The sequence below is a fragment of the Columba livia genome, chromosome 2, assembly GCF_036013475.1.
Source record: "Columba livia isolate bColLiv1 breed racing homer chromosome 2, bColLiv1.pat.W.v2, whole genome shotgun sequence".
NCBI lineage: Eukaryota > Metazoa > Chordata > Aves > Columbiformes > Columbidae > Columba > Columba livia.
In genome coordinates, this window is record NC_088603.1 from 92,207,377 (window position 1) to 92,221,445 (window position 14,069).

At 43.3% G+C, this 14,069-nt stretch overlaps 1 protein-coding gene across 14 annotated transcripts in view; it reads left to right on the forward strand.

Annotated features, from left to right (window-relative positions):
* Positions 1 to 482: 482 nt before the first annotated feature.
* The window catches only part of FHOD3 (formin homology 2 domain containing 3), a 385,520-nt gene continuing 371,933 nt past the window's right edge, over positions 483 to 14,069 (forward strand). For 4 of the 14 annotated variants that reach the window (XM_065052812.1, XM_065052801.1, XM_065052803.1 and 1 more), the window contains exon 1: positions 483 to 1,069. In XM_065052812.1, the coding sequence (XP_064908884.1) occupies positions 905 to 1,069 (165 nt within the window). In that variant the 5' untranslated portion in view covers positions 483 to 904. The remainder of the gene's footprint in view (positions 1,070 to 14,069) is intronic. The other 10 variants (XM_065052798.1, XM_065052799.1, XM_065052800.1 and 7 more) reach the window with 4 other exon arrangements.

A 14,069-nucleotide genomic window follows, 5' to 3' on the forward strand; every position in this document is an offset into this window, starting at 1 on the left:
CAGCATCTCATCCCCCAGTCTGTATGTACAGCCAGGGTTGCCGTGTCCCAGGTGCAAAATCCAGCACTTGCCCTTGTTGAACTTCATGCGGTTGGTGATTGCCCAGTTCTCCAATTCGTCCAGATCCCTCTGCAGGGCCTCTCTGCCCCCAGGAGAGCCCTGGCGGGGCGCGGTGCCCGGGGCCGGCGATGCCCGCCCGGGCGGCAACCGTTATTCGGCCCTGAGGCGAAGGTTTCTCAGTCCCGAGAGGGGAGGGGGAAGAGCTGCGGAGTGAGGGTCCCTCCCTCTCCCCCACCGCAGCGGGAGGGGCTAGTAGGCCCTCTCGCTTTCTCTTCCCCCTCCTCCCGGCCCGGCGGAGGTGGGGGAATCCCGCGTTGGGGAGGTCTCCTCAGGCCGTGGGGAGGAGGGGTCCGCCAGGGCGCGCTTGAGGGCGGCGCCTCCGCCGGTGACCGCGTGGGGGCGCTGGCCGCCCTCTGCCCGGCGCTTCTGCGTTGCCGGTGCCGGCCGCGGCAGTCCCGCTGCCCGCTCGGCGCGCAGCGGCCGGGCATGGGGGAGCTGCTGCTGCTGCTGCCGCCGCCACCGCTCTGACCGCGCTCCGCGACTCCGGCGCCGCCTCCTTTCTCGGCCTGAAGCGCGGCCGCACTCGTGGATCCCGGCAGGGAAGGGGCCATGGGCCGCCTCCCCGAGGCGCGGCGGCTGTGAGGCGGCCGGCGCTCGCTCGGAGAGCCAGCCGGGAGGCTGCCGGCCGGCCAGCCTGCTCTGGGGGGGCTGCGGCCGGGACGAGAGTGCCTCTCCCAGCCAGCAGTGGGCACGCAGGCAGCACCTCGGTGTCGGTGACTTGGGGGTGCCCGCTCCCCCGCCTGCGCCCCCGCCGCACCCGGCCGCGGCGGTGGATGGATGCGCCATGGCCACGCTGGTGTGCCGGGTGCAGCTGCTGGATGACACCGACCCCTTCAACAGCACCAACTTCCCCGAGCCCACCCGGCCGCCGCTGTACACCTTCCGGGAGGACATCCCGCTGGCCACCCAGCTGCCCGGAGTGCACCGCCTCCTCCGCGCCCCGCAGAAGGTATTGGGGGAGGGAGAAGTGGGGTGTCGGGGACACCGGGCGAACGGTAGCGGCCTCCCCGCGGGAGCCCGGCAGCGGTGAAGAGGGGCCGAAAGGCAACGGGCGGCCCCCGGCCCCTGCGGGGCGGCATCCCGGGCTCCTCACCCGGCGGGGCTGCGCGGGGAGAGCGCCTGGCCGAGGGGCTGCCCTGCAGCGCCGGGGGCCGCCGGCTCCCGTGCCCCGCCGGCGCTATCCCTCGCCCCGGCAGTATAAATATTTCCTTAAGTCCCGAGGATGGACCGGGGGGGGACGCCTGAGGGGCTTCCCCGCTGCTCTCGTGTGTTCCCTAACGCTTTCCGCCTCTGCTGTAGCTGTAGCTGCTGTGCGTTTTGCTCGGGATGAAAAACACCCCACCAAACCGAAGCCGTAGTTGAGTATCAAATACTGCGTGCCTTCCCCTCGCTAGCGATGTCTGGATGTCTGGGGATATTGGGGAATAACGTGTAGTTTAAGGGCAACCCAGCTGCGGGGATCATGGTCGTGCAGGCAGGATCCGAGGTTTACTGTGGTGAGGTTTAACGAGCTGGGCAGTTACAGCAAGGGCTTTGGTAAAAATAGCAGTGTGTCTGCTGCCCTTGAAACAATTGGTACCACTAGTCCCTCTTGTGAAGAGCTGCAGCATGTTACTGCCATAGCCCTTGTCAAATCTTGCTATCTCTTCTTGCATACTACTTCTAATAAGTATGCTGGCATCTGTAGTTCTGCCCTTGAAGTCAGGCACCCGGGCATGTTCATTGAATTTTCAGTTATCAAGGCAATGCCATTGATTGACTTAATAATGATGTCCTTTCATTATTATCTTGCATCTGTACATTAGTTCTGTAGAGTGCAACACAGAAAAAGGGGAAAAAATGCTCACTTCTTTTCTTCCCAGAAGAAAACAAAGTAAAAGTTGTAAAACTTTTGTTTTCTGATGAAGTGGGAGGAAAATACTCTCTTAACATCACTTGTATTATAACTTGCTCTTGGGAGCTTGTGGAAAGATGACAAAGGGCTGTGTGTGCCCTTAGATTTAAGGATATCCAGAACCCTATAAAAGTGTTTCAGATAAAAGCTCTTGGAGCAGACAGAAGTTTTGCATTTGTAGAACGGTTTCTCACATAATAGTTGCCAAGGATACAGCATCCAGTGAACAGAGCTCTGCCTAATGCACAAAACCTTTGGAAGCTCTTGGTGTGCTGGGTCAATTCTGTTTTCATGTGCTCAGTCGTCCCCAATTCAGAGACTGGTCCCATTGTTTTCAAGGGAGGCTTTTTTTGGAGTCAGAGCTAATTAAAAGAAGGCCAGGATGGATTCCCAACACTTAACAAAGTAAATAAAAGATAGTTTAAAATCTGGATTTTCAGTTAATTCAACCTTATTTTCAAGGGTATTCCACTGTGTTGTGTGTTGCTTTTTCTTTGCTTTGGATACTTTCTTGGCTTTTTTTTTTTTTTTTTTCGATAACCCTACACTAACCAAAACCCCCTCAAGGTTTAGTGTCTTCACGGATACCCAAAATCCGTGGCCACTTATATACATTTAACTCCTGCCCCATGTTTCAGCGTGCAGTGTGTTTCTCAAGCTTAATTAATTTTTGGAAACTGGACTTGTAGACGTTGGATGAAAGACGGCTTCAACTCTCTAGAGGTGCTGTAAGCCCAGCTATTGAAAGACAGTCAGAACCTCAGGTTAACTCTTGCAAATATTTTGTTTCTGCTGTTGTAATTATGTGGGCAAGCTCACTGAAATCTGCTTACATGGTTAAAGTTAGCTTTGTGTTTGCAGAACCAGGGCCTGTTTCAAGAGTGCCTTAATTCTGTCTCTTGGCCTTCTCTTAGCTTCTACAAAGACGAGGAAAAAAAAAGAAAAAAAGTTGATTAGACTTGTTTGCTTTTACTAGTTATACCAAAATCTTGTTTCTTTATATATACTTGCAGTTAGTGCAACCTTTCTGTGTTTGGCAATATATCTTTGTATGTGTGGTTTTGTAGAACCAACAGATTTGTGTAACTTCTTAGGGACAGACCTTGAATTTTCTTTTTCAGAAGTGTGGATATTCTTCAGCTTTTCCTCAAGACTGGTCTCTAGATCACCACATTAGTTGACTGAGAAGGATTTTCCTCTATTTCTCACAAGGATCAGGACAGATTCTGTCATCTTGGAGGAATGCAGCTGTCAAAGCAGATTGTAGGTGTCAATTCACATTGACACATTTGAGGCTTGGTTGATTAATTACTTTGAAAATTAGTGAGCTTATGGATTGATGGTCCATTTAGTATCTTGATGGTGACTAGAGCAAAATATTTCGAAGCAGACTTAGGAGTTTATAGCTCAAATACATAGTAACGCTGATGTCGAAGTCACTCCTGAAATCTTAGAAACTGTTGGCCTTTTTGCTAGCAAGTTTGGATAATCAATGCTAGTTCCCTTTCATCAGGTTTTAAGTGTCAGATTTCACCATTGCAGACTTGAAATTTGTAGTGTTGATGGTATTTTTGTAGTTAATAAAATAACTTATATTACAAATCATTGTAAGTTAAATATTATAAACAGTTATTAAAAAACAGTTTAAAACTCTAATGAAAAATGCTTTGATATGCTGACCTCTCATGTTGTTAGTAGCTTTTTTGTTACCAACAGATGTTATCGTTTGACTCCAAAAGGCAGCATTTCTTTAGTCCAGTTCTTTGGATGTACAACTCTTGATTTCATCTATTAGTTTTACTACTTCTTCTCTTTAAACGTACAATTATTGCATGTGAATGCAAGTCTAGATCTACAAAGTGTCTTCCGAATGTGGCAGAGTGCAGTGAAGTTAGGTGGCTGAGTTCCGTGAGCGCTCACTAGAATGGGCTTTACCACCTTGAATGCATCAAGTATCTGGATGAGGTGGAGCACCTAAACCAGTTGATAGGCAAAACTGAGAAGAAGGGTGTCTGCAGTCCTTCTTTTACTTGGAATTATGTGCCTAATACCTTCTCCCTCACCCTTTCCCGCCTGCTTCGTTCTGTGCACATAGCTTTTGCGATGGCTCTATCTGTGGATGAAGGAGCTTGTTGTACCTGGGTTGTGCTCCATTCTGCCTTGTGTGTGCAGCAGTCGTGCCTGGTGCATGTGTGCCAGACTGACCCCCACGGGGCATGGCACTGTCATCAGGAACACTTGCCTTGGGTATCCCCCTTAGTTTCAGGTGCCTTGGTGCTAGGTGGCAACACACTGATGCAATGGAAGTACCACAAATTCTGTTATGGTAGTTTTAGCCACGTCTACAAATTTTTGCTGAGTAACTAAGCCATGCTGCAGAGCTTTTGTGGGTTGCTTATATTGATTTGGCTATCCAAGGTGCCATTTTGGATGAGGATTTTTTTATCTCTCTTACTGTCTGTTGCATGAAAATGAACTGGATCAAGCATGGGCTCTAAATTCAGATGTCCTTTCTGCCCATCTCTGTGAATCTTGGGAAGATTCAGAATTGGATCTAAATTTGCGGCTCAGGCCCAGTGCCAATAATGCACTTTGAATCTAATTTGGTACTTTGGGTTTGTTGGTTTTGAATTGCTTTGAGTTACTTTATACTTACAACTTGCTGACACAGGGTCGTTCAAGAGAGCCGATATATATACATGGCCCATGTCAAGTGGTGTGCTTTTTTTAGAGATCTTCTTCATTATAACTTATTCATGTAATTACAGCGTGCTGACTATGTATCCATATTCTGTTTTCACATCCCACAGTACTGTTCAGTGTTGGGACAGCTCTGTAAGATATACATGTTTAGAATAATACAGGAAATCACACTGTCTAATTTATCAAGAAAATGTAATTGAAATACTTTGTGTAATAAAGAAAAATGAAAAAAAAAAAATCTCACAGTGCATATGGCGTACTGGTGGTCATGGTGGGGAGATAAAATGCTACAAGGGTAGTTGTTTTGACCCCCTGTTCCCTCTGGAGGCAACTTCTGTGTTTAAATCTCTTCCAAGAATTTGTAATTAGGAACAGTGTCATTCAAAAAACCAGTGATTGTAAGTAAATAAATCCAATGAGCACTAGAGGGATTCAGGAGTTTCATTCATAAAGAAACCATCCAGATTTCAGTCTTCAGCTGCTGTGATTAGCCCTAGATTAAAGCCAGGGCTGACTCTGGGGCATGGTGTGATGTAAACTGATAGCAGGGGCTGTTCCACTGGGCCGTGTCCTGGCATGGAACTCAGCTCTGGCATTGAACTCAAAGCCAGGCTATATCCTGGCATCAATCTCAGGTTTTCCGAGACCAGAAAACCTACCAACTTGCTCCTTTTCCCTGCGTTGCCTTGACACGCGGTCGCATTAAGAAATGCCTTGGTGGTTTGGATCCTGATCCTGCTGGAGGTAGCAGTGAAGGGAGCGTTTTTGGGTTGGTCATAATGCTCTTCATCGGAGCTGAAGAATAGAAGATGGAAACTAGAATATCATCATTATTCCAGAGAAAATGAACCCACAGGCAGGGGAAACTGGATGATATCTTCTGCAAGTGTCACTGCTGAGGACTGGGGAATGTTTTAGTTAATGGCTGTCAAGACGCCTAGGTCTTTCATATTATCCTTGAGGCAGGTGGACATCAGCCCTTTCCTATACTTTGAGAGAAGAGGTGATTTAACTCTGTGGTTATTTCACACAGGTTTCCAAAGTGTTCTGGATCTAGCTAAGTATTTTTGGAGCTGACAAAATCTGTGCTTCAAGAGATTGACCCTGTCACGGTCATGTGTGCTTGAATTTTCTAGGGAAGTGTTTATGAGTGCAGGGGGGTAGGATCCAGCTCTGTCTTCTGACTTGAAAGCACAAGCTGCATCAGAGTCCCCTGTGAAACACACCCTTCTGGGGGAGTGTAAACACCCTCCCAAAAGCACAACTGTGAAAAGCTGCCCAGTCTCTGGTAGCTTATTGTCTTCTGTGGTGTGGGCCTTCAAAGGAACAGAGATACCCCTACAGCAGATACAAAGTAACTGTCAAATTCTCAGCTTTATCTCTGGCAGTTTAACGTTGGAGGTCTTTGAAGTTCTTGCAAGGTTCTTCTGACAAGTTATAGTTTGGGCAAGTTATAGTTCAGTTCATTTGTTTGATCTAGGCTTAAAAGCCATATTGTAAAAGCAGAGGAGCAGCCCTATGCCAGAGGTCTCATTCTTGAATTTGACATTTCTCTCTTGCAAATCTTTCAATTTGGCTGCTCACCACATAAGAGTCTTTGTAGAACTCAGTGTCAAGAGTGATGGGTGTGAACATGATGTCAGCAGGTAGTTCTAAATTTTGAAATCACAGATGTGTCAGATGCAGCCCCTGGAAACTCGCATCACCATGCTTTTACTGGAGGTTTGTAATGAAACAGATGAATTGGAAGAAGGTAGACCTTGCTGTTATCATACCCCAAGTCTTATCCTTGGAAATGTTGATGTTTTCTTTCAAAACCAGCTGTAGCTACCTCCTTTCTTCCAAAATTCTTGTATGAAGATTGCTATTTGCTTCAGTTAGCAAGAGACTAAGACGACTTCAGTCCATATCTATGTTGGTGGAGGAATGGTCAGAGAAAAGTGGTGGGACCTGGCATGTTGCAATCTACTCTTCTTCCCACATTGTCCTAGATAAGAACATGAGTTCTAAAAAGGTTGAGGAAGAGTTTTCCCTGTGTTTTCACAGCTTTCCTATCTCACAAATAATTAGGGTCTAAATGAGAGTCCCTTTTCTTTTTGTCTGATCTCACTTGCTGGGGTGTGAGGATGGTATTACACCCCTCTTGCAAGTGTATGCAAGGTAGGTGAGCTGTCAGTCAATCAACTATCACATTATCACCTATGGCAATGTTAATTGGTTTTGCTGTTCACTTCTCTGACTGAAATTCAGCCAGGAAAGGTTAGTACCTCTACTCTTTCAAAAAGTGTCATGTATTTTTTGGTGACCTTGAGTGGTCTGGGCTGGGGCTATACACCTTCTTTGCTTCAGTAGGCTGTATCCATGTGCTATGGTATTACTTCATTACTGGCTCCGAGGAAAGAGTGCCAGCTATTACACCTCTGTCATCACTTTCCACACCACCTGGATTGCATTATATTAATATTAACTTTATATTGTATTACAGTTATTAATAAGACAGCAAGGAATGTTGTTACATATTTTTAGCAGAGGAACAAGTTTGGACAAAAGTAGCAGTGAGCTCTCTAGTAGGCCCAGCTACCTAGAAACATCTGCAACCATCTGGCATATGAAACTATTGAAGTAAAGGTGCGTGAGACTTGAAAGTTGACTTTCCACATGTCATCAGCTTAACACATATATATTAAAAAAATGCATTGCAGTTTTCAGTTCCAAACACTTAAAATGCTGGGAATGAGAGAATTGCTTCATTTTAAGAATGCAAGAATACTCAAAAAAAACCCAAACCAAATTGGCTTAAGACTTTTTTCTTTCAGTATGACTACCTGACTTTCTTTAGTAGTCATACTTTTAAACTGACCTGTCAATTTTATGAGAAGGATATTTGTTTGAATTACAAAGCCCTTAAAAATTGCTAATTTTGATCCTGGATGCCCGGTTACTATTACTAAACAAGGACAATGCATTTTTATTAATCTTTGGTCATATTGGTCATAATTTTACATGGTAGTGCTTAGTAGGCTGAATACCAACGAGTGGAGTCGACTGGGAGAGCAGCTTCATCTCCTTTTAGTTGTAGTTCTGGAGTGGTTTTTAAGGTGAAGTATATATAGTTGGAAAATGAGACTTGCACAGGCTTATGATGTGCTTACTGACAGTTGAACTCTTGATACCATGAAGGTGAGAAAAAGCTACATAAATAACCAAGCTGTAATACAAAGTTAAGTCAGGTATGCAGGATTACATGCAGTAGTGAAGGGGTGTATGATTTGAAGCTTTATGGTTATTGGCCACAAAAACAGTAACCTGTATCTTGTGTTTTGTGTAGGTAAACCGGTTGTATTGCTTTAACTCGATACAGATAAATCAAACACGTTTTTCCTCTTGTACGTAGCATGCGTGATTACATTAGAATAAAATGCATTTATGGATAGCTTGTGTTTCCCCACTTAGGAAAGAAAGTTAGTTACGCCTTCTTCTTGGTTTCTGTGCTATCTTCTGCTTTTAGAAACTACATACTATGCTAGTGAAAAAGAAAAAAAAGTAACATTGATATTGATTAAAAAATTAAAATACAAGACATTGCTGCACTGTTCTTTGAAGCTAGTTGCCTCAGATTTACCAATGAGCCCTTCAACCTTTGTAAGTGAAATTGAGAAAATAAGTATTTTCTTTAGAATTGTAAATGTACTACTGCAGCCACATGTAACAGCTCTGGAAGTAGATGCGTCAGCTGCTGGTGAGCAGTGTGGGGATTTTGTGTCTAGCTTTTTCAGACGTCTCTGTTATCAGCAAGGAGAAGATGAACTTCCTGGCCTCTCTCTGGTGGGGCTGCTCAGCAATTTCATTGTGAACCACCTGGCGTGATTTGGGGGCTGGCAAAGGAGGCAGCTGTAGCTCTCATAGCTGTGCCAGCTGGGTTGCTTATCCGAGGGGCATATGCAAGGTAAGGCTAACTGAAAAAGCACATCCTGTCTGTTTTCTTACTTCTTTCATTACTACACGGCTATTTTACAGTAAGTTTTGCAAGGAAGGAGCCTAATAGCAGAGCGCACAATCAGGACACAGACAGGAATCTCATTTGTGCTAGTGAAATGCCAAGTGTGGACTTGTGCCTGGTTCTTGTCAGGGTGGAACAGAAGTTCTGAATTTTCTCCAAAGCACCAGTGATGACTCTGTTCTAGCTGTGGGGTAGACATAAATAGGCTTCTAGTACTCGGAAACACTTGGCATTTTGTGGGAAGTGGAGAAATCTAAAGAGCTACATATCTATGCTCTGTTTATTACCATACTGCAGCAGCTGTCCCTGGAGTCTGACCTTTGGCTCCATGCACAAAGGGGTTCTTTTTTCCCCTTTCATCTCTAGTATTGTGAGGGAGTTGGGTTGCAAAAATCTGGAGTCCTCTGCCCTCTTTATGGGAGGTCTTGGTGTCTCTAGTTGGGGAAACCCTCTCGGCTTTGCAAGGCAGAGAATTAAGGATAACTGTTGAGCTTTATTCTTCGCACCTGAGAGGTGTAACAATCCTGCAGGGCCTGAGCAATTAAAGGTGATGAGCAATTGGAGAGATGATGGGGAGAAAGAAAAGGGTGATGTTTCCTGTGCCTCTTGGAAGAAAGGGGTGATTGCCTATGAGGCAGGGTAGCACAAATGAATCTCACAGTTTCAGCAATGAGGATCTCTGTAGCTGACCATTTCCAGTGAAAAGTGAATTTGTGGGAATTTTTTTTTTTAAGTCTTGAAAAGTGGTATAAAGACTGAGAAGCCTGTTATCAGTGAGTTGTGGTTGTGCAAGTGTATTGGTCTTAAGGTTAGTAACTTCTGAATTTCAAAAGTTTCTCTCATAAGTCAGATTTTGTCTTACTCCTTCCTTTAGATGTCTTTATAGGAAACTGTAATTTGATTTGAAAGTGGGCATTTTTCAAAAGACCATCTGGGGAAGAAAAGGTTCTGTTAGGATAAATTACATTCTTTGTGCTTTTCAATCCCTACATGCGTTTCTTCCTTGTTGATATCATTCTTTATTTCAGGCACTCTGTATCATTCTACCAGTTGAGTCAAGCTTCTTTTACAACTACAGAAGGCCTGTAAGTCTCCAGTGACCACAAGTAGGGCATGCAGGCTTTATTCACAAGTGGAAAAGCAGGGCTATAAGTAAAACGTGGTATTTCATTCAAGACAAATGTGACTGATTTAACCTGTGTTAGAATTCTAAATGATTAATGCATTGCAATGTTTGTTGCTGGTCACAGTTGAAGGACTCTCATTTCACTGTGAATTTTTTGTTCTGGTTTGATTGTAATACATAAGATGTTTTGTCTTGTGGCTGTACAAGTTAGAAAGAAGTACAACTCTACTGGATTTAGTATCCACTGTTTGTTTTTGCCTGTGACCCAAATATTCCCTCCCTCTCTTATGCACCCTTCAGTTTATATTTTAATACTCTTTGTTATGTTTGCTTGTTGATGTCCTCTTTCTACATTGGGAAAGTGGAGGGGGATGGACTGATCTCTTCTCCAAAGTACCCAGTGGCAGGACACACGGGAATGGTTCAGAGCTGCACGAGGGAAAGTTTAGATTGGACATAAGGAAACATTTTTTTACTGAGAGGGTGGTCAAACACTGGGACAGGCTTCCTAGAGGGGTGTTTGTTGCCCCAAGCTTGTCAGTACCTAAGAGGCATTTGGACAATGCCCTTAACATGCTTTAACTTTTGCTCAGCTCTGAATTGGTCAGGCAGTTGGACTAGATGATTGTTGTAGGTCCCTTCCTACTGAAATATCCTGTTCTGCTCACATTTTGAGCAGAAGTGAGCTTGAGTTATTGAAAGTACTACATTTAAATTTGTTGTAATTGCCTTGTAGGTGGTAACTCATTCTTGTTTAGATGCTGAGTTCAGTTGTTGCTTTTTTGAGGCTAATTAAAAAGTTAATTTGTCTGTAGTATTGTTTTAGCTACCGTATAATGATTTAACTGAGCTTTATTCTGCCTTGTGTGTGTTACTGTAGATAAGAAACTTCTTGTAGGTTGGATTCTGGATTAAACAGGAAAATGAGCCATTTTTCTGATGGAGCTGAAAGTTGTGGGGAAAGGGGTGGAAGAAAATCCTGATCTTTCAGAAGGCAGAGGGGGATGGGTTTTGATACTTAGACTGTGTTTCTAGCTTCAGGTGCTACTGAATTATACCTTTAGGTTTCCTATTGTCTCGATGGACTTCTTTTTGCTTGTTTTTGAAATGTGAAGGAAAATAGCCACCACAGTTATAAATGTGAATTCCTGATAAGCCTAGGGTATGCCCATGTCTTTACATTACTGAGCTTTACTATTCAGATTCTCACACTTCAGTTTTCCTGGTGCTTTTATTTCACTTTCTGAAGAGAAGCAATCAGCACTTGAAAAAGTGCCCTTCAGAGAAACAGCACCCTGTGGTAAGATTGAAATCTGGAGATGGACAGACTTATCTCAAGGTGTAGATGTTCTTTTTTTTTTGCTAATTACATCTGCTTTAATTTGTACGTATGTTGAGCTTGAAAGTCCTTCAAAAACATGTATGTGTTCATTGTAGTCTTTCTCTTGTGAAGGAGTTTGTTTTAGAAGGAAGCATCTCATAATGTTCATCTGTACGAAGTTTTCAGGAACTGCATCAAAAACATTAAAGGTCCTGGGAAACCGGTAATGTAAAGCAGCCCTACTCTTCCTCACGTCATTGATTTATATTCATCTGCAATTTTAGTGTATGAAAGTCATAACTATTTGATAGCTTATTTAAATATATCCTAGAGGATAAGCGATCAAATTGTGGTGTCATCTTTATGTTTTGTTTTGATAGTTTTAAAACATTAGGTCCTAAGTCTGAAGCTTAGGGTGTGTAGCATGTTTTCTTTTGGTGGCGTTTTGTTGTGTGGTTGTGGTTTTTTTGTTGTTGTTGTTGTTTTGTTTTTTAAACACAAACAAACAACCCAGGAGACTGTATGCTTGCTAGGGGAAAAGCTTGAAAATGTGATTCCTGGAGATTAAAAAGACAGCAAGTGCTTAACACTTTTAATTAAGAGTTAACACTTGAAAGTATAGAAGCTTCTTGGCTTGAGGAAAATAAATTTTTAAATATTTTTATTCCGTGCCACGGAAGACAGGTATTTAAAAACATCCTTGCAAATGCTATTTCAAAACAGGTAACTGCTACCTCAGCACAGAAGTTCAAGAGCACGCAGGGTGAGCACTGAGTTGTCTTCTCATGGGCAATGTTTTCAGGGCAGAACCGAAGTGAGCTACTGTAGCGTGAACAAAACCGTGTCATCTGGACAGCTGCCTATGAAGACAGAAGTATGTTGATTTTTAAAGTTGCCAAAACGTTGTCTGTCTTTCATGAGCACTACATCATATTGGAAGGAACTGGAATAAAACTGTCATTTGTTTCAATGGTGTCTTTGGTAGACTGTTGATCAAGGCTGGCGAGGTGTAGGCGTGTGCTTATGCCCATGGAGAATCCGCTGGCACACAGCAGCTGTCTGTCTGGGACTGCTCCTCCCAACCTTGACTCTAGCTCACCATCACTTTCTCTCAACATGTTTCAGCATGTAATTGCATTGGCCTATATGCAGCAATGTAGCTGTCTTGGGCTTTAATCCTAGCCATTGTAAGTATGCTGATTGAATTGCAGGCTAAAAATAGGATTTCTCAGACGGGCTGTGTGCTATCAGTTGTACTCTGCTTTGGCAGTTTGGTAATGTGACATAATTAAAAGCTGACAAAGGCAATAGACAGAATGCTGTCCAGTGACTTCTAGGATTTTATAGTTGAACAAGATATTTTCTTAAGTTGATGAAATTAGCTAGTATGGTTATGCCTCAAATGAGTGACCTACTGCATTAAATTCTTTGATAATTCTGGTAGGCTGCTGAAAGAACGCTTTTGCCTTAAAACCACTATTCAGATTGATGTTGTTTCTGTGGGGAAAGCCACTGGTAACAGACCATAGCATTTGGAAATCATTATGACTAGGTGTGATTTGAGTGACAAAAAGGAGATTAGAAATATTTTTCAGTGAAGTGTAAGTTGAGCTATATTTGCTTCCTTTTTGTTTTTCTGGTTTGTCACTGATATTCCAGCAAATATTTCAGAAAGATATATGTGGCCAATGAGGGGAGAATAGCTTGCTATCTCACAAGTAGTCATCAGCTAGTGTTATTTTAAGAAGTTTCAAGGAAGATTGATTAAAATTATGCTCTCATGTTCTTCATCCACCAAATTAGATTTCTTGAAATAAAAACAATAATCTCTGAGATAATTACGCATCAACTCATATAGTTTGAAGAAATATTCAAGTGAAAACCCCTTTTTCCTCAGTGAATTCTTCTGAAGGAGCCAACATGGGCTGCAGGCTGCCAAGTACTCAGTGTCTGTGTTTAGATGTTAAAATTGGGGAAGGGGAAATAAACTACAAAGAATTACTGTAAAAAGATTACTTTCTTAGATGATTGTATATGCAGATGCGATTAAAGCAATTTTGTACCTATCTCTGTCTTCTCTTATTGGTTATAGGCACTAGAACAGGCTGCCCGGGAACTGGCGAAGTCACCATCCCTGGAGGTGTTTAAAAGGCATTTAGACGAGGTTCTTAGGGGCATGGTTAGGTTATGGTTGGACTTGATGATCCTGAGGGTCTCTTCCAACTGAAATGATTCTATTTTATATCACACTGTTATTTGTCCATTTCTTGCTAAATAAATTGAGTCAAGACTGAAGTGTGTTCTGTAGGTGGGTCACAAGAGGTTAATACTGAAGTCATGCCTACCTGTTACTTTTTAACAGGCTGGCTGCTTGAGGATGTAAAATAAAAGTGACTGATCTCATACTATGTTTCCATGTCTCTACTAATGATTTCTATGGTTTGAGTTATTTCTAAAGGCAGATTCCTAAGAGAACCAGAGGCTAATGGAGTTGGGGTGATTGCACACAAGAAGAAAAAAGGAGGGAAGGTCTAAAGTTTTCCTGGCCCTGAAGCAGGAATACAGTCATGAGCAGGTTATTAGCCAAATTTTAGTGTCTCTTGTAGACTGTACTTTGTCACTTGTAACTTTGTGAACAGGTTCTAGCAAATTGAAACCCTTGTATATTTTCAAGTATCTCTGTTAAATATTTGTAGGATTTGCTGTGAGAAGTTGTAATTAGCTGCTTGTGGAAGTATATGAGTGTTTTGGCATGAGTGTTCTCACTATAGCCCATAACAGAATACTTGTGTGGCCTTGTGCCTGTGCTACCAGGGAATTTAATTCTCATATTTGCTATTGCAGTGGAATCTATTTTGGCTTGATTGTAAAGCTGTCACCACTGAGCAATGACCTGAGTGATGCT